Source organism: Prionailurus bengalensis, chromosome B2, assembly GCF_016509475.1.
Source record: "Prionailurus bengalensis isolate Pbe53 chromosome B2, Fcat_Pben_1.1_paternal_pri, whole genome shotgun sequence".
Lineage (NCBI taxonomy): Eukaryota > Metazoa > Chordata > Mammalia > Carnivora > Felidae > Prionailurus > Prionailurus bengalensis.
The window spans coordinates 105,348,170-105,375,621 of NC_057349.1; the positions used below are offsets into that span (position 1 = coordinate 105,348,170).

Consider the following 27,452-nt stretch of genomic DNA (forward strand, 5'->3'; position numbering starts at 1 on the left):
CACCGCTCCATGCCAGACTGGGTTGTAGTGTTTTCTGGGAGTTGTAGTCTTTTTGCATCCTCTTTCCCTGGTTCGGACTCTTAATTTACTAAGAGGCACTCGAGGCTCTGAGAATTTTCAGAATGAATTCGTACGACGGGTCCTAGGACATTTCACGAATCCATAATAACCTAGGGCCTGACTACCGCTGTGTATCGATAAAGGGCTTACAATCCTACTACGTTCCAAAATCCAAACTATGCTCCACAGATGGAGGATAACTAAGATGAGTTCGTGCCTCAAGGTTACAAGATCACACACACCTTATTTTTAGGGTTCAGTTTTCATTTCATTCAATAAATATATAGCGAGTGTCTATTCGAAAGGCATTTTGCTTGGAACTGGGGCTGCAGAAGTCTTCAAAATATACAAAATGAACACCCTTTGAAGCTTACATGCTAGTGAGGCAGAAAATAAACAAGGAAACGAACTGATCATGATAGGTGCTATGAAGAAATAAAACTGAGTTATTTATAGAGAGGACTAATGTAGTTAGAAAAGGTCTCTCTGAGAAGGTGAGTGTTGTGATAAACTTTGCACCAACAGGACGAAGAGCATTCCAGGCAAAGAAAATAATTAGAGCAAAGGCTCTAAGATTGGAGCAAAAAGAACATTTTGTGACTTGAGCAGAATGTTCTCGAAGGAAGAGTGGTTACTATATAAGGTCAGAGTTGTAGACAGGGGCCAAATCATGTAGGCTCTTGGAGAAAACTATTTTAATATTTACATAGGAGAGTGGCAAAACCTGATGATGTACAGTATATTTAGGGTTTTGTAGTTAAATATGGCAGATTGGACATGTACATTTATATTCCCTGCCTCTCGAAATCTACTAAAATGACAGAAGACTAAAAACAAAAATAAATGCTGATGAGATTTTAACAAAATTTGAAAGCTAGGAAAAGGATAGATGAGTAGAAACTAACTTGGATAAGAAGAGAAGTCAACAAAAACAAGTCACTTCATACACCAGAACTCAGGAAATGTTCAGAAATTAAAGACCTGACACATCTGAAAACCATATTAAAACTGGCCTGAAAAGAGAAACATTTTGCTGAAAAGTCTGAATAAAGAGCAGTTAGAACCATCTCCAGATTTCCTCCAACACTAGGTTGCCAAGTGACTGATCTTTCCGTCCAAGACAGAAGGCTACAGGTTTGGTTTTATGAAGAAAATGAACCAGCAAGGTTATAATGTCAGAAATGCACAGCTAAGTGGAGGGGGGCGGGGAGAAGTCAAGGTGTTGGACTGTAAGTGGGGAAGAGTGAAAGCTAAATACTGAATTACGAGGCTCCTAGCCATTTTCCCCAACACATTCTGACGTCTGATATGTGTCTTCCAGTCAGGAGATTAAAAAATTCTTCTCCAGGGAATATCATTGGTCCAAAAGATAAGACCTACAGATAAGGAAAGTCCTTCAATGAAACAGCCAATATCCCAGGTTATTACTCTGTAGGGAGGACAATTGGCAAGCAGACAATGGGCTGTTATACAAATTTACAATAGTTTTCTTTAGTGTCTCATTCTTAAATATCAATGGATACTCAAGGATCACTAGGCATTAGAGTACAGCCTGTAGCAGTAAAGTTGAAAACCAAATGATGAAAAAGGAAAAAACAAAACTCTGAAGAAACAGAGACAACAAATGAAGGAGGAAAAACATACTTAAAGGAAACTACAATTAATATCTTCAGAGAGACAAAAAAAAGATATTTAATCCCTGAATCAAAAAGGAAATAGCTCTTGGGATTAAAAACACAATAGCAGAATCTATGTATGTATGTATGTATGTATGTATGTATGTATCTATCTATCTATCTATCTATCTATCTATCTATCTATCTCAATAGAGAGCCAAAAGGTAACCACGAAATTCTCAGAAAAGAAAACAAAAAGAACAAGAGATAGAAAACAGGATCTTCTTCAGGGCAGCTATCATGTGTTATCTACTATACTCTGTGCCCAGCATCACTTCTGGAAACAGATCTTTTCAATACTGTTTGTTGAACTCCAGAGTGCATTACAAAGCTTATGTGTGTTATAGTAATTTAGAGTTCTTTATTTGGAATTATTCATGTATCAATGACTATTTTTTGGTCAAAAATCCACAGATATTATAGAATCCAAATTCTAAATAAATGGCAAATTGAAAAGCTTGAAACAAACCAGCAGGACATAGGAAGAGGTTTAATGAAGCTTAAGGAGAGCCTCAGTAAATCTCCACGAGGTTGGAATTTTTCCAGAGTGCACACTATTTCAGCTCCAATATCTAAAACAGTGCCTAGCACAGATTAGGCTCTCCATCAATACGATCTTGTAGGATGAGTGACTGAACAAACAAACCAAAAGAACGAATGAGTGAATGAATGAGAGCTCCCATAGAAGACTTAGGGCAGTAGAACTCATTGCTGCCACAGCTACCGCGCCCGATTGAAATCCCGGAGTCAGCGCAGGTACCGGCTCCTCCTTCGGTGGGTGGAGCTCTGCGCTCGCTTCTCTCCGCCCCTCTGCCGGTCGGTGCAGCCGCCGCCGCCACCGCCGCCGCGGTCGCCGCTTGCAAGGGCTTCTGGGAGCCGAGTCTCGGGGTCTCGGGGAAGGGGCGCAGGTAGCCGCCATTTTGAGTTGCGAACCTTGCCGCTACGCTCGACGCTAGGGGCGGAGTGGCGACCCCACTGTTACCTGCAGCGGACGCCCCAACCGGGGACTGGGAAGTTAGTGCAGCGGATCGTGCCACATTAATGGGTAAGTGGGAGTGTTACAGGCCAGTTTGGGTGAAGCTTGGGTTTGGTCCCTTTGGAGGTTGCTGGTTCCAGGGGTCACTGTATTTAGCCCTTTCCTTGCGAAGGTTTGAGGACCAGGCCATTCTGCCAGGGTTTTTTGCAGGGTTCCCTAAGGGACACATTGGTGGCGGGGGCGTGGCAGCCGGACCTTTTCCTTGCTGACGCGACGGTGCGGGGGGATTACAGATCCTCGCAGCCAGCCGGGCTGGCCCTCGGAAGGAGCCTTAAACGGCCGAGCTCATCCTGCCCGGTGCCGCTTCACCGTGCCTTGGTAGCTCCGTTCTCGGAGGTACACGGTCTGGTCAAATGTTGCCCTTCAGTCCTGGGACTTAGCGTCTGTGTGGGTCCGGCAGCTTATTAGAAGTTCCAGTGTCCAGAATACCGCACGGGTGGCCCCGGGGGCCTACTTGTCGCACGCTCGCGGTCCGCCAGCTTCCCTCCTCCACCTGGATGTCGACGCGGGACTGGGTGGGATAGATGCTTCTAATAGCTCCGTTCCAAGATGAAAATTTAACAAGTGTTTCCTCGGTAATGCATGAGAGGCGAAGGATTCGAAAGGTGTGCAACGACATAGTGATACTTCAAAAGAATATGACATCGGCATTTACTCTTAGGCTTTTAAAAGCATTTTACGTCTGACTTGATGTCTCTTAATTACAGCACTCAGTAAGCGATTTTCTTTTTTGGTAAACAAGAAACAGCCTTATCCTTTAGCTCTTTAAGTACTGCTTGTTTGGTTATAGGGGCTGTAGTCAGAACACTTACCCCTTTGTACCAGCCTTATATTTTTACTAATACGCATCCAGACCCGTAGAAATGGAGGCTTTAGGGGCACAAGAAATTCCGTTAATATATATTAGAAGAAGTTCAAAATGCAATTACTTGCCCAACCTCAAAACAGTTTTACAAAAAGCTGAGTGAAAAATAAGCTTATAACTGGGAGAAGAGAGAGAGAGAGAGAAAGAATCTCTGTTCTGCAGTCTCAAAGTATCTGAATGGCATTTCTTATATTTAAAATAACTTGTATGAGATGGTAACCTTTGAAGTAGTCTTTAGAGTTATTTTACATAAAAGGGAACAATCCTCTCTGGTGAGGTACCTTTAGAGATTGTTCTTGGACTATATGTCTCCTTTAAAGCAATTGCAGTGAGGATGCAGGTGTTAAATAGTACCAGAAAAAGGAACAAATGATACATGAGTTGTTGGGGGTAGATTTTATTTGGTTAACATTTATATTAAAGATTTTAATGTGGGCACCTAGATTAATGATTAATTAGAAGTAGTGTCCAGTGTGTAGGCTGGAGAGGCACAAGGTAACTGAAGTAGATGTGGGGAGAAAATGCTAGAACTTGTTTCTTTACCTTTTAAAACTATTCTATAAAAAATTTTTCTATTTGTGAATTTTGTAATGGGAGAGATTATTAGGCTAGTAATACTTGTATATAAATAAACAAACATTGAGGATGAATACACAAATTTATTTATTTATTTATTTATTTATTTATTTATTTATTTATTTAGAGGGAAGAGCACAAGTGGGAAAGGGGCAGAGGGAGAGGGAGAGAGAATCCCAAGCACGCTCTGCACTCTTAGCCTGATGTGTTGTGGGGCTTGATCTCATGAAGTGTGAGATCATGACCTGAGCCCAAATCAAGAGTTTGATGTGTAACTGACTGAGGCACTCATGCGCCCCTGCACAAACATATTTTGCATGCGTAAGGATATGTGATCAAAAAAAGATTAGAGGCCGATGGCCTCGAAAAGCCTAATGTGTAGGTGATAAACATTAAGAGGCTTATTACTATGAACATTTCATTTTGCTAAAATATTTTATATTTATTGAGCATAAGTCAACAACTGATGTTGAAGTCCAATTTGTTCTGTAGTGAACTCATCTTTTTCTCATCTCAGACCCAAAGCTCTTATTAATGAGCCAGAATGTTTATAGATGAAATACTTAGGGAATACTGCTGCACACTGTTTTTATTAATTAAGTTAGATTGAGCTGTTTCTAATGATAAGTATTTGTAGGTCCACACAGTATTGTTGAAATCAATTCATTAATTATTTTAAAGAAGGATTTTGGTCGAGTATAAATATACCTTAATTGCTGTGATGTACATGTGTTAAGTTCAGAGGCACAAAGTATCTTTCAAATCATTCTGAAGTGCTCAGCCTATTCCATTCTACTTTTAGCTCCACCACTAATGAAATTTCTCTCACTGTCTTTACCAGTGACCTAATTATCAAATCTGATGCCTTGTGTGGCACCTGGCTTATTGTAGGCACTTAGATTTGCTGGATGAATCAAAGAATGAATAAATCAAGTGGTCTGTTTTCAGTGCTACTATAAATTAAATACAACCTTGTCTTTTGAATTCTCTTCTCTTTCCTCTTTCTTTTGGTTCTCTTATTTCTCTGACCTATTTCTTTTGGTCCTTTGTTCCTTTTCCCACTAAGAGATAAACATCCTCAAGATTTCAATCCTTGGTCACCTTTCTTTTATAGCTCTACATGATCTTGGATTATCAATTAGGATTCTTCCTGAGGTTTGACCCATATTTTTAACCATCTATAGGTCTAAATCTCCTGTATGTGTCCTAAGTATTATAAATTGAACACATTTAAAATGAAAGTTACTATACGTGTATTAGAATGGCTACAATTAACAACAACAAAATTCTGGCAGTACCAACTGTAGCAGAACAAAGAGCAACAGGAACTCTTACACATTGCTGATGGGAGTACAAAATGGTACAATACTTTGCTGTTTGGCAGTTTCTTATAAAATGGGAGGCATAAACTTACCATGTTATCCATCAGTCCTACTTCTAAATATTTACCTGAGAGAAATGAAAACATATTTACACAAAAACCTGTACATGAATATTTATAACATTTATTCATAATTGTACTAAATTAGAAACAACCTAAATGTCCTTCAACTAATGAATCGAGCAACTGTGATAGAAGCATGCAATTGAATACTACTCAACAATAAGGAATGAATTATTGATATATGCCAACAATATGGATCTCATAGCTACACTATGCTAAATGAAAGAAGCCAATTCAAGACTATACACTGTTTTTATTCCACTTACTGTGAAATTCAGGAAAAGTCAGAACTGTGGAGATAGAGAACAAGTCAGTGATTGCCAGGTATTAAGGGTGGAGGAGGGGCTAATTGGAGCAGCATGAGGAAGTTTTTTATTTTTTATTTAAAAAAAATGTTTTTTAATGTCTCTTTACTTCTGGGGGGGGGAGAGGGGCGGAGAGAGAAGGAGACACAGAATCTGAAGCAGGCTCCAGGGTCTGAGCTGTCAGCACAGAGCCTGACCTGGGGCTCAAACCCACGAACCGAACTGTGAGATCATGACCAGAGCCAAAGTCGGATGCTCAACTGACTGAGCCACCCAGACACCCCAGCATGACAAAGTTTTTTAGGGGTCATGGAGCTGTTTGTATCTTGATTGTGATGGTTTTATGCTGTGCATTTGTCAAATTCATAGAACTTTATACCAAAGGAGTGCTTGTTTTACTGTATGTAACTTTAAAAAGAAAACAGTTCATTGTTTTCATCTCAAAAACAAGCTAGCAATCAGACAAAACCATCCCTCTGATACACCATCTGTATTCCCTGTCTTGGCTTATTTTGTCATTGTACTGAAATAGCTCAAGCTGAAAACCATGGGGTTTCCTAAACTCCTTTTTCTTATTCACCTCATATTTCTTATATTTATTTGGTCTCTTATTCTTTTTGAATCAATTTCTGCAATGTTTCTGGAATCAACAGTCTTCTACATTTCCAGTGTAACTATTAATTTAGTTCTGGTCTTCATCATCAAAGTTCAAAACAATCTTCTCTTTAATTTCTTTAATTCTGTTCCTTAGGATCAAATCCAAATTTCTCAACCTCATTGCAGGAACCATAGGTGTTCTTAGTTACATTTCTAGCTTTATCTCCTGCCTTTTCTCCCATGAATCTTGTTTAGGCACACTTAATTTCTTACTGTTTTGTGATTATGCCAGTTTTCTGCAAGAACTGTGCCTTTGCATGTATTCCCTCTGCTTGAAATGCTTGTTCCTTCCCTTTCTCTTTTCATCCTCTTTCCTGGCAAATTCTTGCTCTTCCTTTAAGATAACTGTGAAGATTTTCAGAGCTCCCTGAGGCACAGTTAGTTAGCTGCTTGGTCTTCTGGGCTTTCACGGGATTCAATGCACATGTTTCAGCTACTCTGCTAATTACAGTATAATTTGCTACTTCATTAGTCTGCCTTTGACATCAGAGATAGCAGATAAATGCCAACCTTCTTTTTCTTCTGTTCACTTCATAGTGTTAATTGATCACAATATTCTCTTTGGTTTCTGAAAGTAAAATTATTATATTATTTTAAATGTAACATGTACATAAAATACTGTAAGTGCATTTGTAAGAAAATGTTTATATAAATGTTAATGTTTTTAAATACATTTATAATAAAACTACTTAAAAATATATAAGTATTTCAGCATTTAAAAAGAACTAATTATACCATAGTACTGCAAACTAGTATTGTAGTCATGACTGAAGTCATGACCCATGCAGCCTTAGTTTGTTTTTTTTTTTTTAATTTTTTTAAATATTTTATTTTATTTTCGGGGGGAGACAGAGCATGAACAGGGGAGAGGCAGAGCCACCAACTGAGCCACCAGGCGCCCCCAGTCTTAGTTCTGAAGGCAGCACTTTAAGTAAATAAAAGAAGCCAGACCCCCAAAAATATTTGACCTGTGCTTACTGAAGCCTAATACCATGTTCCCTTGAAAATAAGGTATTTCATTCTGGCCATTTCTTGATCTTGTTGGGAGCATAATTTTTTTTTCAATTCTTTTTTTTTTTTAAATGTCGTTGGAGCCGCCTGGGTGGTTCAGTTGGTTAAGGATCCAACTGTGGCTCAGGTATGATCTTACGGTTCATGGGTTCGAGCCCCACGTCTAGCTCTCCGCTGACAGCTGAGAGCCTGGAACCTGCTTTGGATTCTGTGTTTCCCTCTCTCTCTGCTCCTCCCCTGCTTGTGCATGCACACACTCTCACTCTCAAAATAAATAAACATTAAATAAAAAGTTTTTTTAAAAAAATTATTATTATTTACTTATTTTGAGAGAGAGAGAGAAAGAGAGAGAGAGAATTCCAACCAGGCTTTGCCCTTCAGCGCAGAGCCTGATGTGGGGCTCCATCTCACAAACCATGACATCATGAGCTGAGCCAAAATCAAGAGTCAACTGCTTAACCGACTGAGCCACTCAGGCACCCCTAGAAGTTTTTTACCCAACTATTTCATGATTGATAATTTCCTGGCTGACAGTGAATATAAGACGTTTCCTACTTCAGAAAGGTTAAAACAGCAGGCTTTGTGGAGTGCGTCTTAAAACCAGTGAAGTTAGGGTAATGACTTTATCTGTGTTTAGACCAAAATCTATTATTTGTTTGATAGTTTAGTCCTTAAAATATTTGGTCCTTTTGGTCCAATTTTGTTATGGGAATGAGGGAATGTATTCTTTGTACATGATCTTTAGAATGGATTTTGTAATTCTATTTAAGCAGTAAGCATGAACTTAGTTTCCCTAGAGTAAACATTTCATGTTGTTTTGAGAGTTACAAGTATCTGTTTTCTTCTCTCCTAACCTTAAGATGCCATGGCTAGTCCAGGGAAAGATAACTATAGAATGAAAAGTTATAAGAACAAAGCCCTAAACCCCCAAGAGATGCGCAGACGAAGAGAAGAAGAAGGAATACAGCTTCGAAAACAAAAAAGGGAAGAACAGGTAGGTGTTTCAAAATATTTAATTCTGTTTATCACAAAACTGTATAGATTTTAGAAGTTGCGTTATTATTGCTTATTTTTAGATAATTTTAAATGAAAAAGTGTTTTAAGAAATTGAATATAAGCCTATCCTTTAATTTGTTAGATTCCAGGAGTAATTCATGAATCAGAAACCTGTACTATTTTTAATCATTGAGAGGAACAGCTTTTCTGTTCTATTGATAAAACTTTTCTGTTAATTATATTTTATCCCAGTGCTAAGGATTTTTTACCCTTAAGCCTGTTTAGATCACTTCTGTTTGTCATTGTAAAATTCTTCCCCCCAAAAAATTGTATTCATTTGTTGCTTTGTGGTTTTCACAGTTCTTGCTTTTAAGTTAATTGTAGTCATCTTCCTATGCTGATCATACTGTTCCTTCTGTAGTCTCATCAGCCAGCTAGATCTCTAAGACTTCTCTGTTCTGAACTTTGTATATGTGACATAAGGAATAGAAACATCATTAGAAAGAGTGCCTCTCAATGCTTTTCATTCCAAGTTATACTTAAGTTTAGAAATATTTATAAGTAATTAAGAGGGTATAGTCTTCACATGCGTAAATTAAAACTAATGTGCAGAAAGGGCTAGCAATGAAGAAAGTAGAGAAAGACCCTGTTTTATAAATATGATTTGTCATCTCCCTATCTGTATTATCTAGCACAGTCCTAACTATATTATAGTAGGAACTCAAAAAAAAATTTTAAAAAATCTGTTGAGTGAATGATTAGAAAGAACTATACTGGCTGAAGAAGAGTGGTAATTATTTAGCTATCAAAAAGAATATGATACCAGAAATTTTCCTCTCTATTTTGATATAGGAAATGTATCTATGCATCCTACTCAGTGACTTCTCTATGCTTTATTTCTCTTATCTTTTTTTCTTTATTTTTTTTTTCACTTCTGAAATAATAAGGATAGGGCCATCTTTCCTGAGAGTTGTTCTCTATTCCTTATTAATCTGATATACTAAGTGTGTTAATATGCCACATTATTTTTCTCAGGTAACTAATTTGCTTTTTTATTAAGATTTCTTGGAAAAATTTTTGAAAAATTTTTAGACATCTCATACACTAGTGTGAGCATATGTGCTTTTACAAGTACTATAAAACATAAATGTGTACTGCACTGAAGGGACCCGCCATTGGTAAAAGATCTGAAATTAAGAATGACTTAGAGCAATCTGCAGGATAGAGGCTAACCTAGCTTGGAAAGTTTAACTTCTCAAAGATTATTAAGGTCTTCATGGCATAGTGATTGAGAAACACCTAAACTATTTGGAATTTTAAATAAGATTATTAGTTTGTTTTGTACACTTAAATGAAAAATATAATTCTATGGGAATTCAGTGTTTTATGTATAAAGTGTTTGTTCTTTATTACAGCTGTTCAAACGCAGAAATGTCTCTTTGCCCAGAAATGATGAATCTATGCTAGAAAGTCCAATCCAGGATCCAGATATCAGTTCCACTGTACCTATTCCAGAGGTAGATATTACAAAAATATATTTCAGATTATACTTCAATAATATTTTGGAGGTAGTGGATACAACAAATATTATTCATATAAAATATGTAAATGATAAATTATATTTTCTGTGTTTTAGGAAGAAGTTATCACCACAGATATGGTTCAGATGATTTTTTCTAATAACGCTGATCAACAGCTTACAGCAACACAGAAGTTTAGAAAGCTGCTTTCTAAAGGCAAGAATTATTATTTTACGAATTGATTTTTAATAAGCAATTTAATTTAGCACATTTATCTTATAAAACCAGAAAATTTAATCATTTAATAAAAGAAGGCTATGGGTCATTACTTTTCCTAGATCAACATGATAAAATAAGCTTTAAAATTTGCTAATGCTAATGGATAATGAACTGAACTTGTAATGACACGATTTAAAATTGATGTCACTTTTTTTTTCCCTCCAAATTTTTATTTAAATTCTAGTTAGTTAACATATAGTGTATATTGGTTGCAGAAGTAGAATTTAGTAATTCATTGCTTACATATAACCTCCAGTGCTCATCATAACAAGTGCTCTCCTTAACCCATCACCCATTTCAGTATGCTTATTTGATATTACAAGATTCTGCACTAGAGTTTTATTTATTGGATTTTTTTTAAGGCACTCTTCTTTGTACATCTTAATTTTTCTTTAAAATGTACTTTTAAATAAGATATATTTTTGGAGGGGGTCCCTGGATGGCTCAGTCGAGTAAGTGTCCAACTCTTGATTTTGGCTCATGTCATGATCTCACAGTTAGTGAGTTTAAGCCCTATGTCAGGCTACACAGTGATAGCGCAGAGCCTGCTTGGGATTCTCTCTCCTCTGTCTTCCCCTCCCCTGCTTGTGCACACACACGCTCTCTCTTTCTCTCTCAAAATAAAAAACTTTTTAAAAAAATATCTATTTTTTTTAATAAAGTTAATTAATTAATTTTTTTTTTAAGTAGGCACCACACCCAGCATGGTGCTTGAACTCACTCAAAACCTGGAGCTCAAGAGTCTTATGCTATACTGACTGATAAATAAGGAACACTAACCGAGAAGTTGCTGGGGAACCATAAGAATATACTTTTTGTTGAAACCAAGGGAGAAGAAAGACTTTTTGGTACTTAGACTGCCAATCGCTAAAATATCTTGGTTTTATTTTTGCGTATCTTTGTTTGAAAATTTCCTAGAGATTTTGTGGTTCTCAAAAGTCCTCTGCATTTCATGAAAATTTATGAAGAATACTAATAGTTCAGTAGCATTTCTGTAAATAATGGATTATACTCTGACAAAATGGAATATAACTTGACTGGAAAGCATTAGACAATGGTTGACAGGGAAGGGGACATCCCTGGAAAGTGGAGTATGCTTATAAAGAATTAGAGGGAACATTATCTTTCAGTTGGTGTTTCAAATGTTAGACTGAAATACTCCATGTTGTGAAGGTGACCTTTGAAATAGCCTTCAACTTACAAAATTAAATATTTGTATAGGAAATATTTTAGGATTTGTCTTACTGTGGTCAATGTAAAAGAATTTGCTTTGCAGTAAACATTGCAATTAGGAGAACATTTATTTACTTCAATTACATATACCTGAGGCTTTTAAACTTGGTCAGTGAAACCTAGGAAAGTTATTTTGTGCGTCCTGTTAATTGACACTGGGACCAGATTATTGTCTTTTTGTGTCATGTAATAACTTAATTCTTTTTAATTTTTAGAACCTAATCCACCCATTGATCAGGTTATACAGAAACCAGGAGTTGTACAGAGATTTGTGAAATTTCTTGAAAGAAATGAAAATTGTACTTTACAAGTGAGTTCTAAAGTTTTCTTTCTTAATTCTTTCCAGAAATAACATGTGATTAAAGTTTCTAGTGAAAGTAAGTTCTACAGTACTGAATATATTTAAGCATTCAGGAATAAAGGGAGAGGTGGTGCCACCTGTCTGGCCCTGGTCATGTTTGCAATGCTGGTTTCTCCTAGGAACGTTTGTACTGTTAAACAATTTTGGAAAAAGTATATAAAATCATTGTTAATTTAATAAAAATTTTGTAGCTGTCAACCTTTAATAAATTTTTTGTTTTAGAAAACCTCAAATTAAAATATTAATGGGTAAATTTTTTTGACCCTTAGCTAATTAGGGTTGTAACATTTTAGTATAAGCTCTTTTACCTCTTAAAATATTTTTATGTGATTAAGTTTTTTTAAAAAAAAAAAAAAAAAAAGAACTAATCAATATAATTTACTAATTATAAAAAGTTAGGTTTGTCCAAAAGAGCATTGCTTCTGTTAGAATACCTGACTCTTTAATACTCAACATTAGTTTTGTGAATTATAATTTCAGATGTGTTCATTTATTGTTCATGATTTTATACATTTTCATTATATTTTTTTCAGTTCTTATTTTTCCAGATTGAGTCTTTTTTTTTTTAATGTTTTTATTATTTAGTTTTGAGAGAGAGAGCAGGGGAGGGGCAGAAAGGATGACAGAGGATCTGAAATAGGCTCTGAGCTGTCAGCACAGAGCCTGCTGTGGGGCACAAACTCACAAACCTTGAGATCATGACCTGAGCCTAAGTTGAACGCTCAACCGACTGAGCTACCCAGGCGCCCCAGATTGAGTCCTTTTTTAAAATTAAGAATTTTTATTTATGAAATCTGATTAATTTTACTAGTTGTAAATCAGTCTTCCAGGTTGTTCAGCTAAGTCTTTACTCTCCCTCTTTCCTTTCTTTTTGACATTTCTTTGGTGCTCTCACTTATTCTACTTCTATTTTTCCTTAGTTTGAAGCTGCATGGGCATTAACTAATATAGCATCAGGAACTTTTCTGCATACCAAGGTAGTGATTGAAACTGGAGCTGTTCCAATTTTTATCAAACTTCTTAATTCAGAACATGAAGATGTGCAAGAACAGGTATATGTTTCTAATATGAATGGTTATGTTTACTAGATTTTCAGGTTTTCTTGAGAGTTGCATGTGCATTTCATTTCTTAAAACACAGTAATTTCTATTTGGTGTCAAATTAGAATGAAAGTAGAATGTACTGTCTCAGGCATAATCCTGGGTTCTCTGTAAGTATGATCTCAACTATCAAAAATTACTATTCCCATGTATAACAGAGCATACTGAGACCCAGAAAGTTAGTAATTTACCTAAAGTCACAGTGAATGGCTGAACCAAGTTTTAAACCTGGGCTGGTCTGACTCCTTATTCTTTGCTTGTCCTTAGGTTATTTTGTTGTTGTTGTTGTTGTTGTTTAAATATCACATTATTTTTAGTAGAACTGTTTTAAAATAAACATAAATAAATTCTCATAGTTGTTGTAAGAGGGAAATTTTAATCACATATGATTTGTACCAACAAAAGAAAATAAAATGTGGTATTTTTGTTTTGAACTGTTTTTATGGCAAATTTATCTGTTGTCCATTCATCTGTTTAGTTTTATATATACAGTATATGGGGTTTTCCCCCCACATAGCATTGATATTAGGAGCCTTTTCTAATGACATTAATTATTCTTCCAAGAAGATTTATTGATTACTCATTATCTAGTCAGATATATACCATAATTTGTTATCTATCCCTCAGTTATATTATACACCGTGTTATTTCTAGCTTATTAATGTTACTGATATGTGAGGAACATTATATATCAATCTTTATCTGTCTCTTGATTATTTCATTAGGAAAAATGACTTAATTATGGTAAAAGAAAAAATTTTAAGTTCTTATTACATATTTCAAAGTTGACCTCCAAAAAAGTTATATGTATTGATTTCCCCACCAATAGGATATCGATTCCACAGGGTGAAAAATATCATTAATTTAAAAGAGTTTTCTTAAGGTAGCTATATATGGCTTACTTGGTTAAAGCACCTATCTCATAAAAGATCTTTCTTTTTTTTTTTTAAGTTTATTTTATTTATTTTCAGAGTGAGACAGATGGGGAGGGTTAGAGGGAGAGGGAGAGAGAGAGAATCCTAAGCAGGCTCTGCAATGCCAACACAGAGCCCCAACGCAGGGGTTGAACTCATGAGCCATGAGATCATGACCTGAGCCAAGATCAAGAGTTGGACACTTAACCGATTGAGCCACCCAGTGCCCCTTATAGAAGGTTTTTCTTAAAAAAATAGAAAATAGGGGTGCCTGGGTGGCTCAGTCGCTTAAGCATCCGACTTCAGCTCAGGTCATGATCTCGCGGTCCATGAGTTCGAGCCCCGCGTCGGGCTCTGTGCTGACCGTTCAGAGCCTGGAGCCTGTTTCAGATTCTGTGTCTCCCTCCCTCTCTGACCCTCCCCCGTTCATGCTGTCTCTGTCTCAAAAATAAATAAACGTTAAAAAAAAAATAAAAAATAGAAAATAAACTTAGGTCTACAGTTGATGTTAAAAATATTAACTCATGTTTTAAATGTTAAAACTTTGTCAATTGAAAAATGTAACTTATGTCTACTTGTGTACTTACTTGAAAAATTTGAATAAGAATATAATGAAATGATGATTTGTATTTGTAGAATTTATCATTTAATTGAAGTTTAATAAGTGAATCTTTATTTCCAGTTATTTAAAAAAATTATGATGAACCTGGACTAATTCTAAACTTATTTTCAAAGATCAATCCCAAGCCAATTCTTATATTAGCTTTACCTCACTTTTCTGTGTTTTGTGTCTCCTTCCCTTTTTTTATAAATCAGTCCCTTCCCAGTGAGTGGATTCCTTGGCATAAGAGCAAACCTCTAGTATAAGTAATTAAATAATTCACTAAATTAATATATCTTATCTGAACCCATGTAGATTTGGAGTAGACAGTCTCTTTGTTGAACAGAATAAACATTTCACTAGTATGTAATGAAAAAATTGTTTAATGCCCAATCCTTGAGTTTGACTAAAAATATTAGTAAATGGCACTTTTAAACTTTTCTTACTGTCCATCTAGAATGTTTTGTTTTTTAAAACATCTTGGAAGCTATTACTTTGTTCATTCTGTACTAAAATCTTATTTGTAAGAGAAAGCATCTTATTTAAGATATTGTTGTAACAGGATATCTCTTTCTCATTTTTCTAAGGCTGTTTGGGCACTTGGCAATATTGCTGGTGACAATGCCGAATGCAGAGATTTTGTTTTGAATTGTGAAATACTTCCACCTCTTTTAGAGTAAGTACTTTATCACAAATGAATACTAGTTTTGGGAAAAAAATTATATTCTGCAGTATATTTCTGTATACACAATTACGTTCTTCAGTGATGCTTTTAAATTTGGCTTCTGTTTAGCTGTACCAAGAGTAATAGCTTGAAAGTAGATTAAAAATGTTTCTACTTTTATCGTATCCATCTTTATTTTTTCTTAAGCAATACTTAACAGTGTTCATTGTGTGCTTGATGCTTACTGTGCTGAAATAATTCTATAAAATGAGGATATAAGTAGTTGCACTACAATAAAAATTTAAGTTTTGCTAAAGCATGGAATCTTTAGTGCATGAACAGATGATGTATTTAGGATATCAGGTTTTTATATTTGATTTTGAAATGTTCAGAGAACAAAGATCGTAAGGGATTTTTCTTTCAGAGTTAGAATTTTACTTAAACAATTTATCTAGTGGTTTCTTTTTCAAATACATTACACGTTTTTTTTAAAAAGCAATTATTCTAAATCCTTTACAGAAATTTCATAAAATTATTTGAAAGTTAAATTCCTTTATTCATCCTGGCTACCTATCACTAAAAAGATCTTTTTTTAGGCTAATTGCCACTGGCAAGTAGTGAAAAAGAAAAAACTAGTTGAGATGGTTGAAAGGAAAAATTTTGTCATTTCTGTGCTATTAGTCATTCTCTCCAAGCTGAAAAATTGAATAGGAAGAATAAACTTTAGATACTAGTTTGCAAAAGATATTTTATTCTTTTAGAGAGAGTAACTTTCCATGAATAGAGTGATTTCTCAGCATTTCACTCAATAACATCGAATATTTAGTATGTACAGGCCACTGAACCACTTGCTATGTCATTAACTTTGGGCTTGTTCAAAGTTAATGTTCCAAAGTGTTGGAGAATTTAGCTGAGCTATAAAATAAAATACTGATTTAGAGTTCAATATCAGAGTTATTTTGAATTTCATACTGTTAAAAGTATCTCTTAAATTTTCAATTTGAGATTTTTCTGGCCTGATTATAGGGTTTGTAGATTAATTGAGCACTTTGTTTCTTTTTACTTTTGCTGTTTCATTTTCTTATTTGTTAGTATCTCAAGTTGGTAATGGTTTATGAAATAATATGTAAGCATTTTTTAATTCTGATTCCTTTAAATGTTTAAGGAAATTTTAATCATGACCAAAGAAACAAAACAAAACAAAAAAATAAAGCTCTAAAGGAGAACAAAAGCACCCAGCTAAATAGTTATAAGCATAATAAATTTCAGAAAAAGAATAGGCTTAAAAAGTAAGTTTCAGTTTCATTAAAAAATTGAGAAAGATAGTGAAAAAGAAATTATGTCAACTTAGCTACCAGATGCATACACTTTAATTGGGCCAAAGGATGAAAGTTATTAGCTTAAAAAAGATTATGGATTATCTGTTGTTCACATTGAAGTTCACATTTTAGTTGATAAGTAAATGTAAAACTTCTGTTAATGGTTTTATCAATTCTGTTTGAGTTTTAATTTGTTTTACTTTACTTCATTTGATATCAGTAAATATAACTTTTCAATAAACATAAACCTCTCGGTAAATGTAAACTTCTTACTACTATAGACTTCATATACTGACGCATTTGTTGTTTTAATTTAGTTCAACTTTAATTTATATAATAACCCCATTAATATAGTTAAAGAAGAGTAGTATACAACAGAGCTTGGACAACTGCAGTCCTCAGGCCAAATCTGGCCTGCTTCCTGTTTTGTAAATTAAATTTTATTCTAACATAGTCATTCCCATTTGCTTACTTAATATCTATGGTTGCTTTCATGCTATGTCAGCACAGTTGAATAGTTACTACACAGAAAGGTGTGCTATGCCTAAAATATTTATTTAAAAAGTTTCTCAATCCCTGATATAAAACGTCAATATAATTATTTTGTTTCTAAATGTGTTACGATTTTAGGAGGTTTCAAAGACTGTAGGAAGACATGTAGAACAGATTTTGTTTTTATATATGATAAAAGATAATATAACAAAATTTACCATTTTGACTGCTTTAAAATATACAGCTCACTGGCATTAAGCAGTGTTTTGTACCTATCACAATTCTTTAGTTCCAGAAGTTTTAACACCCCAAGCAGAAACTGCATTACCCATTAAGCTGTCATATCCTATTTCCTCACAGCCTCAGCTCTGGGAAATCACTAATCCGCTGTTTCTGTGGATTTGGCTATTCTGGATATTTCATAAAAATGGAATCATACGTTGTGTGACCTTTTGTATCTGGCTTCTTTCACTTAGCATATTGTTTTCAAGGTTCATCCATATTATAGCATGTATCAGTACTTCATTATTTTTGTGGCTGAATAATATTCTATTGTATTTTGTTCCCTTATTCATCAGTTGATGGTCATTTGGGGTTTTTTCCCCCCACCTTTTGATTATATAGTATTCCTATGAACATTCAATCTTTTTAGGTATATACCTATGAATAGAATTGCTGGGTTGTATGGTAATTCTATCTTTAACTGTTTAAGAATCACCAAACTGTTTTCCATAGCAGCAGTACCATTTTACATTCCCACCAGCAATGTATGAGAGTTTCAGGTTTTCCATATTCTCATCAGCACTTGTTATCTGTTATTCTGATTCTGATTTAAGGCTGTAAGGCGGTATCTCATTTTGCTTTGATTTGCATTGAACATCTTTTCATAGGTTTGTTGGCCATATGTATATTTTCTTTGGAGAATGTTTATTAAGTCTTTTGAATATTTCTTTAAATTTAGTTATTTGTCTCTTTGTTGTGTTACAAGAATAGGGGTGCCTGGGTGGTTCAGTCAGTTGTGTCCAACTTAGGCTCAGGTCATGATATCACGGTTCATGAGTTCGAGCCCCGCATCAGGCTCTGTGATGACAGCTCAGAGCCTGGAGCCTGCTTCGGATTCTGTGTCTCCCTCTCTCCCTGCCCCTCCCCTGCTCGCGCTCTGTCTCTCTCTCTCAAAAATAAATAAACATTAAAAAAAAAAAGATTTCTTCATATATTCTGAATAGATTCTTATCAGGTAAATGATTTACAGTTTGTTTTGTTTTGTTTTGTTTTGCGTTTTCTGGGTTGTCTTTACTCTCTTGATAGTGTCCATTGATTCACAAAAGTTTTTTAAATTGATGAAATCCAATGTATCTGTTTTTTCCTTTTGTTGCTTATGCATTTGGTGTTGTATGTAAGAAACCATTGCCAAATTTAAGGTTGTGAACATTTGCCATTATGTTCTCTTCTAAGAATCTTACAGTCTTAGCTCTTATATTTACATCTTTGATCCATTTTGAGTTATTTTTTTTTATATGATGTGAGTTGCATTTGGGCATTCACTTATCCCAGCATGATTTGTTGAACAAAATATTCTTTCCCCGTTGAACAGTCTTGACACCTTTGTTGTAAATGAGTTGACTATACATGTGTGGGTTCATTTCTAGATTAATTCTGTTCCATTGATATATACATCTGTCCTTATGCCAGTACCATACTGTTTTGATTTCAGTACCTTTGTGGTAGATTTTGAAACGAGAACACGTGAGTCCTTCAATTTTCTTTTTTTGGTTAAGGTTGTTTTAGCTATAGAGGGTTCCTTGCAATTGCATATGAATCTGTTTTCAGGGTACAGAACTGATTAAATTTATTCCTAAGTATTTTATTATTTTTTTGATGGTATTTAGGTGAAATTTGTTCCTGGATTTCTTTTTTGACTTGTTCATTGGTAATGCTTTGTGATCTAACATACAGTATATCCTGAGGAATGTTTAATGTGCACTTGAGAAGAATATATATTCTGCTGTTACTGAGTTGAATGTTGTATAGGTGTCTTTTATATTTAGTTGGTTTATAGTCTTGTTGAAGTTCTCTATTTTTTTGCTGATCATCTATCTAGGTGTTCTATCCATTACTGAAAACAGTGTATTGAAGTTTCTAACTATGATTGTTCAACTGTGTATTTCTTCCTTCAGGTGTAACCGTTTTTGCTTTGTATACTTTGCTGTGTTGTTAGGTTTTATAAGTTTTAAGTGTTATACCTTCATTATGGATTGATTTTTTTTTATCAATATATAGTATTTGTGTTTGTCTCTTTTTTTTTTTTTTTTTTTTTTTTTAAATTTTTTTTCAACATTTATTTATTTTTGGGACAGAGAGAGACAGAGCATGAACGGGGGAGGGGCAGAGAGAGAGGGAGACACAGAATCGGAAACAGGCTCCAGGCTCCGAGCCATCAGCCCAGAGCCAGACGCGGGGCTCGAACTCACGGACCGCGAGATCGTGACCTGGCTGAAGTCGGACGCTTAACCGACTGCGCCACCCAGGCGCCCCGTGTTTGTCTCTTAAAATAACTTTTTTTTAAGTTTATTTATTTTAAGAGAGAGAGTGAGCGAGCAGGGGGGAGGGGCAGAGAGAAGGAGAGAATCCCAAGCAGGCCCCACATTGTCAGTGCAGAGCCAGGCTTGGGGCTCGAACCCATGAACCATAGGATCATGATCTGAGCTGAAATCAAGAGTCAGTGGCTTAACCAACTGAGCCACCCAGGTACCCCACCTTAAAATAACTTTTAACTTGAAGTCTGTTTATCTGATACTAGTATAATTAGTATTTATCTGATTCCATCCTTTCACTTTCAGCCTCTTTGTGCCTTTAAATCTAAAGTGAGTATCTTGTGAAGTTTATTATAGATGGCTTATAGATTGTTGCTTGTTTATTTTCGGGTTTTTTAAAAATGTATTCTGCCAGTCACTGCCTTCTAATTGAAGGCTTTAATCCATTTGTAATCAGCATAAATACTGACAAGGAAGGACTTCTGCCATTTTATTGTGTTCTGTATGTTTTATATCTTTTTTGCTTCTCAATTCCTTATTGCCTTCTTTTGTGTTTGATTTTTTGTGGTAAGATATGGTATTGATTCCTTTCTCATCTCCTTTTCTGTATATTTTCTAGTTATTTTCTTAATGATTAATCCAGGGAGTACAGTTAACATCTTAAACTTACAATAACCTTGTTTAAATTAATACCAATTTAATCTCAATCTTATGAAAAAACTTTGCTCCTGTATATTACTGTCCTACCTCCTTTAAGTTGCTATTGTCAAAAATAACATTGTACATTGTATGCCAGTTAACATCGACTTATAATTATTACTTTATTTATTTTTTAAATCCTATAGAAAAAAAAGAAAAATTACAAATCAAAACTACTACCTTTTATATTAACCTATATAGTTATTTTTAGCAGTGTTTTTTTTTCTTCTGGTTTTGAGTTACTGTTTACTGTGCTTTCAGTTTTAGTTACTTTTGTAAAGCAAATCTACTAGTGACGAATTTTCTCAGCTTTTGTTGTACAGGGAATCTTTTACTCTTTGATTATTTTGAAGGATAGTTTTACATGATATAGAATTCTTGCAGGATATAGAATTCTTAGTTGACAGCTTTTTTTTTTTTTTTTCAGCAGATTAAATATAAATCTCATTGCCTTCTGTCCTCCATTGATTTTGATGAGAATTTAGCTGCTGGTCTTAATGAGGAGTTCCTAGTTAGACAAAACAAAGTCAAGCCCCCTGCATCAGTCCTGCAGGCAGCACTCACACAGATCAAAACGGACAGACACAATTTCTCGGAAACATGTCTCTTTAGCTCTATTTTTAGAACCAGGAACTCACAGTGGGAGCTCTAGCTTTCTTCTTCAACACTGTTGCAGGGAGTGCCTGGGTGGCTCAGTTGGCTCAGCTGAAACCTCTGTCTTCAGCTCAGGTCATGATCTGTCGGTTTGTGGGTTTGAGCCCCACCTCAGGCTCTGTGCTGACAGCTTGCTCAGAGCCTGGAGGCTGCTCCGGATTCTGTCTCCCTTTCTCTCTGCCCCTCCCCTGCTCAACTCTGTCTCTGTCTCTCTCAAAAATAAACAAACATTTAAAAAAAAATGTAAAAAAGACTGCTGCCAGAGTGGGGAGGGATTTAGGCAAGGGTAAATTATGCTGTTTAAAGCCCACCACATTTTAGCCCTTTCCTATTTAAAAGTTTTCTTTGTAAACTTTTGACTGTTTTCAAGAGTTCTTTCTTTTTAAATACGAAATTTATTGTCAAATTGGTTTCCATACAACACCCAGTGCTCATCCCAAAAGGTGCCCTCCTCAATCCCCATCACCCACTTTCCCCTCCCTCCCACCCCCCATCAACCCTCAGTTTATTCTCAGTTTTTAAGAGTCTCTTATGGTTTGCCTCCCTCCCTCTCTAACTTTTTTTTCCCCTTCCCCTCCCCCATGGTCTTCTGTTAAGTTTCTCAGGATCCACATAAGAGTGAAAACATACGGTATCTGTCTTTCTCTGTATGACTTATTTCACTTAGCATAACACTCTCCAGTTGCATCCACGTTGCTACAAAAGGCCAGATTTCATTCTTTCTCATTGCCAAGTAGTATTCCATTATATACGTAAACCACAATTTCTTTATCCATTCATCAGTTGGTGGACATTTAGGCTCTTTCCATAATTTGGCTATTGTTGAGAGTGCTGCTATAAACATTGGGGTACAAGTGCCCCTATGCATCAGCGCTCCTGTAAATTCCTAGCAGTATCCCTTGGGTAAATTCCTACCAGTCATAAGATACATCTATTTTTAATTTTTGAGGAACATCCACACTGTTTCCAGAGTGGCTGCACCAGTTTTCATTCCCACCAGCAGTGCAAGAGGGTTCCTGTTTCTCCGCATCCTCTCTAGCATCTATAGTCTCCTGATTTGTTCATTTTAGCCACTCTGACTGGCGTGAGGTGATATCTGAGTGTGGTTTTGATTTGTATTTCCCTGATGAGGAGTGACGTTGAGCATCTTTTCATGTGCCTGTTGGCCATCTGGATGTCTTCTTTAGAGAAGTGTCTATTCATGTCTTCTGCCCATTTCTTCACTGGATTATTTGTTTTTCAGGTATGGAGTTTGGTGAGCTCTTTATAGATTTTTGGATACTAGCCCTTTGTCTGATGTGTCATTTGCAAATATCTTTTCCCATTCTGTCAGTTGCCTTTTAGTTTTGTTGATTGTTTCCTTTGCAGTGCAGAAGCTTTTTATCTTCATGAGGTCCCAATAGTTCATTTTTGCTTTTAATTCCCTTGCCTTTGGAGATGTGTCAAGTAAGAAATTGCTGCGGCTGAGGTCAAAGAGGTTTTTTCCTGCTTTCTTCTCTAGGGTTTTGATGGTTTCCTGTCTCACATTCAGGTCCTTCATCCATTTTGAGTTTATTTTTGTGAATGGTGTAAGAAAGTGGTCTAGTTTCATTCGTCTGCATGTTGCTGTCCAGTTCTCCCAGCACCATTTATTAAAGAGACCGTCTTTTTTCCATTGGATACTCTTTCCTGCTTTGTTAAACATTAGTTTGCCATACATTTGTGGGTCCAATTCTGGAGCCTCTACTCTATTCCATTGGTCTATGTGTCTGTTTTTGTGCCAGTACCATGCTGTCTTGATGATTACAGCTTTGTAGTAGAGGCTAAAGTCTGGGATTGTGATGCTTCCTGCTTTGGTCTTCTTCAAAATTACTTTGGCTATTTGGGGCCTTTTGTGGTTCCATATGAATTTTAGGATTGCTTGTTCTAGTTTCAAGAAGAATGCTGGTGCAATTTTGATTGGGATTGCATTGAATGTGTAGATAGCTTTGGGTAGTATTGACATTTTGACAACATTTATTCTTCCAATCCATGAGCACGGAATGTTTTTCCCATGTCTTTATATCTTCTTCAATTTCCTTCATAAGCTTTCTATAGTTTTCAGCATACAAATCTTGTACATCTTTGGTTAGGTTTATTCCTAGGTATTTTATGCTTCTTGGTGCAATTGTGAATGGGATCAGTTTCTTTATTTGTCTTTCTGTTGCTTCATTATTACTGTATAAGAATGCAACTGATTTCTGTACATTAATTTTGTATCCTGCGACTTTGCTGAATTCATGTATCTGTTCTAGCAGACTTTTGGTGGAATCTGTCGGGTTTTCCACATACAGTATCATGTCACCTGCAAAAAGTGAAAGCTTGACTTCATCTTTGCCAATTTTGATGCCTTTGATTTCCTTTTGTTGTCTGATTGCTGATGCTATAACTTCCAACACTATGTTAAACAACAGCAGTGAGAGTGGGCATCCCTGTCATGTTCCTGATCTCAGGAGGAAAGCTTGCAGTTTTTCCCCATTGAGGATGATATTAGCTGTGGGCTTTTCATAAATGGCTTTTATGATGTTTAAGTGTGTTCCTTCTATCCTGACTTTCTTGAGGGTTTTTATTAAGAAAGGGTGCTGAATTTTGTCAGAAGCTTTTCTGCCTCGATTGACAGGATCATATGGTTCTTATCTTATTAATGTGATGTATCACATTGATTGATTTACGAATGTTGAACCAGCCCTGCAGCCCAGGAATGAATCCCACTTGATCATGGTGAATAATTTTATGTGCTGTTGAATTCAATTTGCTAGTATCTTGTTGAGAATTTTTGCATCCATATTCATCAGGGATATTGGCTTATAGTTCTCTTTTTTTTCTGGGTCTCTGTCTGGTTTGGGAATCAAAGTAATGCTGGCGTCATAGAATGAGTCTGGAAGTTTTCCTTCCCTTTCTATTTTTTGGAACAGTTTGAGAAGGATAGGTGTTATCTCTGCTTTAAATGTCTGGTAGAATTCCCCAGGGAAGCCATCTGGTCCTGGACTCTTATTTGTTGGGAGATTTTTGACAACTGATTCAATTTCCTCACTGGTTATGGGTCTATTCAAATTTTCTATTTCTTCCCGTTTGAGTTTTGGAAGAGTGTGGGTGTTCAGGAATTTGTCCATTTCTTCCAGGTTGTCCAGTTTGTTGGCATATAATTTTTCATAGTATTCCCTGATAATTGCTTGTATTTCTGAGGGATTGGTTGTAATAATTCCATTTTCATTCATGATTTTATCTATTTGGGTCATCTCCCTTTTCTTTTTGAGAAGCCTGGCTAGAGGTTTATCAATTTTGTTTATTTTTTCAAAAAACCAACTCTTGGTTTCATTGATCTGCTCTACAGTTTTTTTAGATTCTATATTGTTTATTTCTGCTCTGATCTTTATTATTTCTCTTCTTGTGCTGGGTTTGGAGTGTCTTTGCTGTTTTGCTTCTATTTCCTTTAGGTATGCTGTTAGATTTTGTATTTGGGATTTCTTTTTTTTTTTTTTTTTATGTTTATTTTGAGAGAGAGTGCTTGCAAATGGGGGAGGGGCAGAGAGGGAGAGAGAATCCCAAGCAGGCTCAGCACTGCAATGCCCACTAGGGGTTAGGCTCCATCTCACTGATTGTGAGATCATGACCTGAGTGGAAACCCCAAGAGTTGGATGCTTAAGTGACTTAGCCACCCAGGTGCCCCTGTCTTCAAGAGTTCTGATAAAGTTGATTCTGACAAAGTTTGCAGATTTTTTTGTTGTTGTTTATATATTTTTTTCTAGTGGGGGACAAGCTGCAAAAGTTACCTTCTCTACCATTTTTGCTCATGTCACTACAGAATAGAGGTTTTTTTTTTTTTTTTTAACCTAGTTTCTGAATAGCTGTGGAAGGTTTCAGATCAAATATACTGAGAGACAATCTATTCAGAACCAAACATCTCTTCTCAGTAGCTGATCTGCATTTGATTTGACCCTGTGTACATACCTTGCTTCCTAAAAGTATAATGTATTATTTTCTTGCTAAAAAAAAAAGTAATCTAATACTCTTTTTAAAGTATATAGAAATGAGTCAGTTTTCCATGACACCCTTTATTTTGACATGTTTTATGTCTTGTAAAAATCTATTCAGATCATAGATTCCAATTTTTAAAAGTAAAGTGGTGATACATATTTTTATTTCTGGGGATATAATTATTTTTAAAATTCCCCTTTCCTAGTTTACCACTTGGGTTTGACTACCTTATGAAATATATTGTGAATTTTTATACTTTATGATACAAAATAGCTAAAGAGAAAAAATGAATGTAAAGTGACAATTTTCTTTTCTTTTCTTTCTTTCTTTCTTTTTTTTTTTTTTTTTTTTTTTTTTTTTTTGGCAGGTTATTAACAAATTCAAACAGACTAACAACAACCAGAAATGCTGTATGGGCCCTCTCAAATTTATGTAGAGGGAAAAACCCTCCTCCAAACTTTAGTAAGGTACGAATAAAATATACAAATTAAGGAATCTATCTATATAAATGTTTAAATCTCCTTATAATAGATTTTTAGAGATTGAAAGAAACATTATGCCTTTTTTTGGTAATTATTTTCTTTATTGACCAGACAATATTGAGATATACAGTGGAAAAGAAGTTTCCCTTCTGCTCTTACTTTACCTCATGATTGCCTCTCAGCAACCATTGTCACTTTGTCACTTGATGTTTATGTACGTTAATGTTGACTTTAGAAATCCACTAGTCTAGTTCTTTTCATTTATAGGAAATTGAAGCCCCTAAAAAGGTAAAGGTAATTCATCCAGGTCTACTCTTAGTTGTAAAATCTGAAAAGTAATTAGTCCATGGTGGCTTCTGCTTTCCCAGTGTACTTTTTATCTGTTTAGAATATATTTTTCCCCATCTCCTCATATTCTGCTAAAAGAGTAGATTATTAATAAATTCCCAATCTAGTTCTATTGTCTTACCAATAAGATGCTGTTAAAAAAATAGAATGTAGGTAAATTTCTGGGCTATCATTATACTTCTTCTGAATTCAGTATTAATTAAAGAGGAACAAGAGCTCAAAATCTGGTGTGGATTTAGTGATAATGTTTCTGGGCGCAAAAAATAATAAATTCCTTATTCAAAAATATGCATGAATTAGTATGCCTTCTCATTTATGCTTTAACCATTCCAGTTTTAAAAATGGATGATTTGGCCACATTTCATGTGAACTGCCAACACGACTTTAAAATCTCATTGGTACCATGATTCTGTTGATCTTTCTCCACACCCCATAGCATGTTATGGGTTCAATCATAGTTCATAAAATTCTTATACTACCATCTATGCTTATTCTATTCCATGTTTGTTGACAAGTGCATAATATGACTAAAGAGCTAGTTTAAAGCATTGTAAAGTATGCTAAAAGGAGGAACAAAATTATTATTTTAATCAGAAATTTGGTTTAATAGATACATATATTAGAAAAGTTTTGCATAAGTTGTACCACAGCTCCTCGAGGAAGCATATAAAACATTATAAAACAATGTTGCAACAATGGCCTTATTCAGTATAAAAGGATTTTTTATAATTTTCACTTTAATAGTGAAAGAAGAAATGAGTATTTGGACTGTGTATAATACAAGGAAAAGAATATTATGTGGTACACAAGTACCCCTCAAACAGCCTTAAAAAAAAAACCTGTATAAAAAAGGTGATTATTTGGCATGATCATTATAGAATTGGAAGGAAAGAAAATGTTCATATTTTATCTAAGGAGATGATAAGGATCCATTCAACTGATGGTGGTGAATCTTTCACCAGCTATTTATATGTTTAGACTTGCATGTAGAATTTGCTTGCTAATTATATTTATGGTTTTAGCAATCATAGTAATCTATTTTACCTCTTAAAAATGCTATTTTAATTGAGATTTTACTCCGTGAACTTTGGTTTATGCATTGCTTTTCATTTTAAATTTCTTTCTTTAAAATACATTACTTTTAAGCGTTTGGGGTTTTGTTGCCTTCCTCTGCTTTTAAAATAGTGTGCATCTGTATGTGTATATTTTTAAATAATAATTATGAGATAGTTGTAAATATATAATTAGTTTAAAATGCCATGTTTGATTTTTCCTTTTTCCTTATTAGTAACAGTATTGGATTATTTTTTTAAATATATATTTATTTATTTTTGAGAGAGAGAAGGAAAGAGAGTGCACAAATGGGATAGGGGCAGAGAGGGAGAGACAAAATCCCAAGCAGCTCAAACTCATGAACCATGAGATCATGACCTGAGCTTAAATCAAGAGTCAGCTGCTTAACCTACTGAGCCATCCAGGTGCCCCTTAAAATATATTTTATATGTATATATATATGTGTATGTGCATATTTCCCATTTCATCTTATAATGTATTCAAAAAAAACATGTATTCAAGAGTTGAGATTTAATAAAATTAGTAGTTTTTACTGTTTCTACAAGTTAATTCTTAA

At 35.1% G+C, this 27,452-nt stretch overlaps 1 protein-coding gene across 1 annotated transcript in view; it reads left to right on the plus strand.

Moving 5' to 3' along the window:
• Window positions 1-2,564: 2,564 nt before the first annotated feature.
• KPNA5 (karyopherin subunit alpha 5) overlaps window positions 2,565-27,452 on the plus strand; it is a 44,238-nt gene continuing 19,350 nt past the window's right edge. Inside the window, exons 1-8 of the mRNA XM_043592193.1 lie at window positions 2,565-2,781; window positions 8,491-8,624; window positions 10,042-10,143; window positions 10,263-10,362; window positions 11,874-11,968; window positions 12,940-13,071; window positions 15,222-15,310; window positions 25,360-25,459. Coding sequence (XP_043448128.1) covers window positions 2,778-2,781; window positions 8,491-8,624; window positions 10,042-10,143; window positions 10,263-10,362; window positions 11,874-11,968; window positions 12,940-13,071; window positions 15,222-15,310; window positions 25,360-25,459 — 756 coding nt within the window. The 5' untranslated portion in view covers window positions 2,565-2,777. The remainder of the gene's footprint in view (window positions 2,782-8,490; window positions 8,625-10,041; window positions 10,144-10,262; window positions 10,363-11,873; window positions 11,969-12,939; window positions 13,072-15,221; window positions 15,311-25,359; window positions 25,460-27,452) is intronic.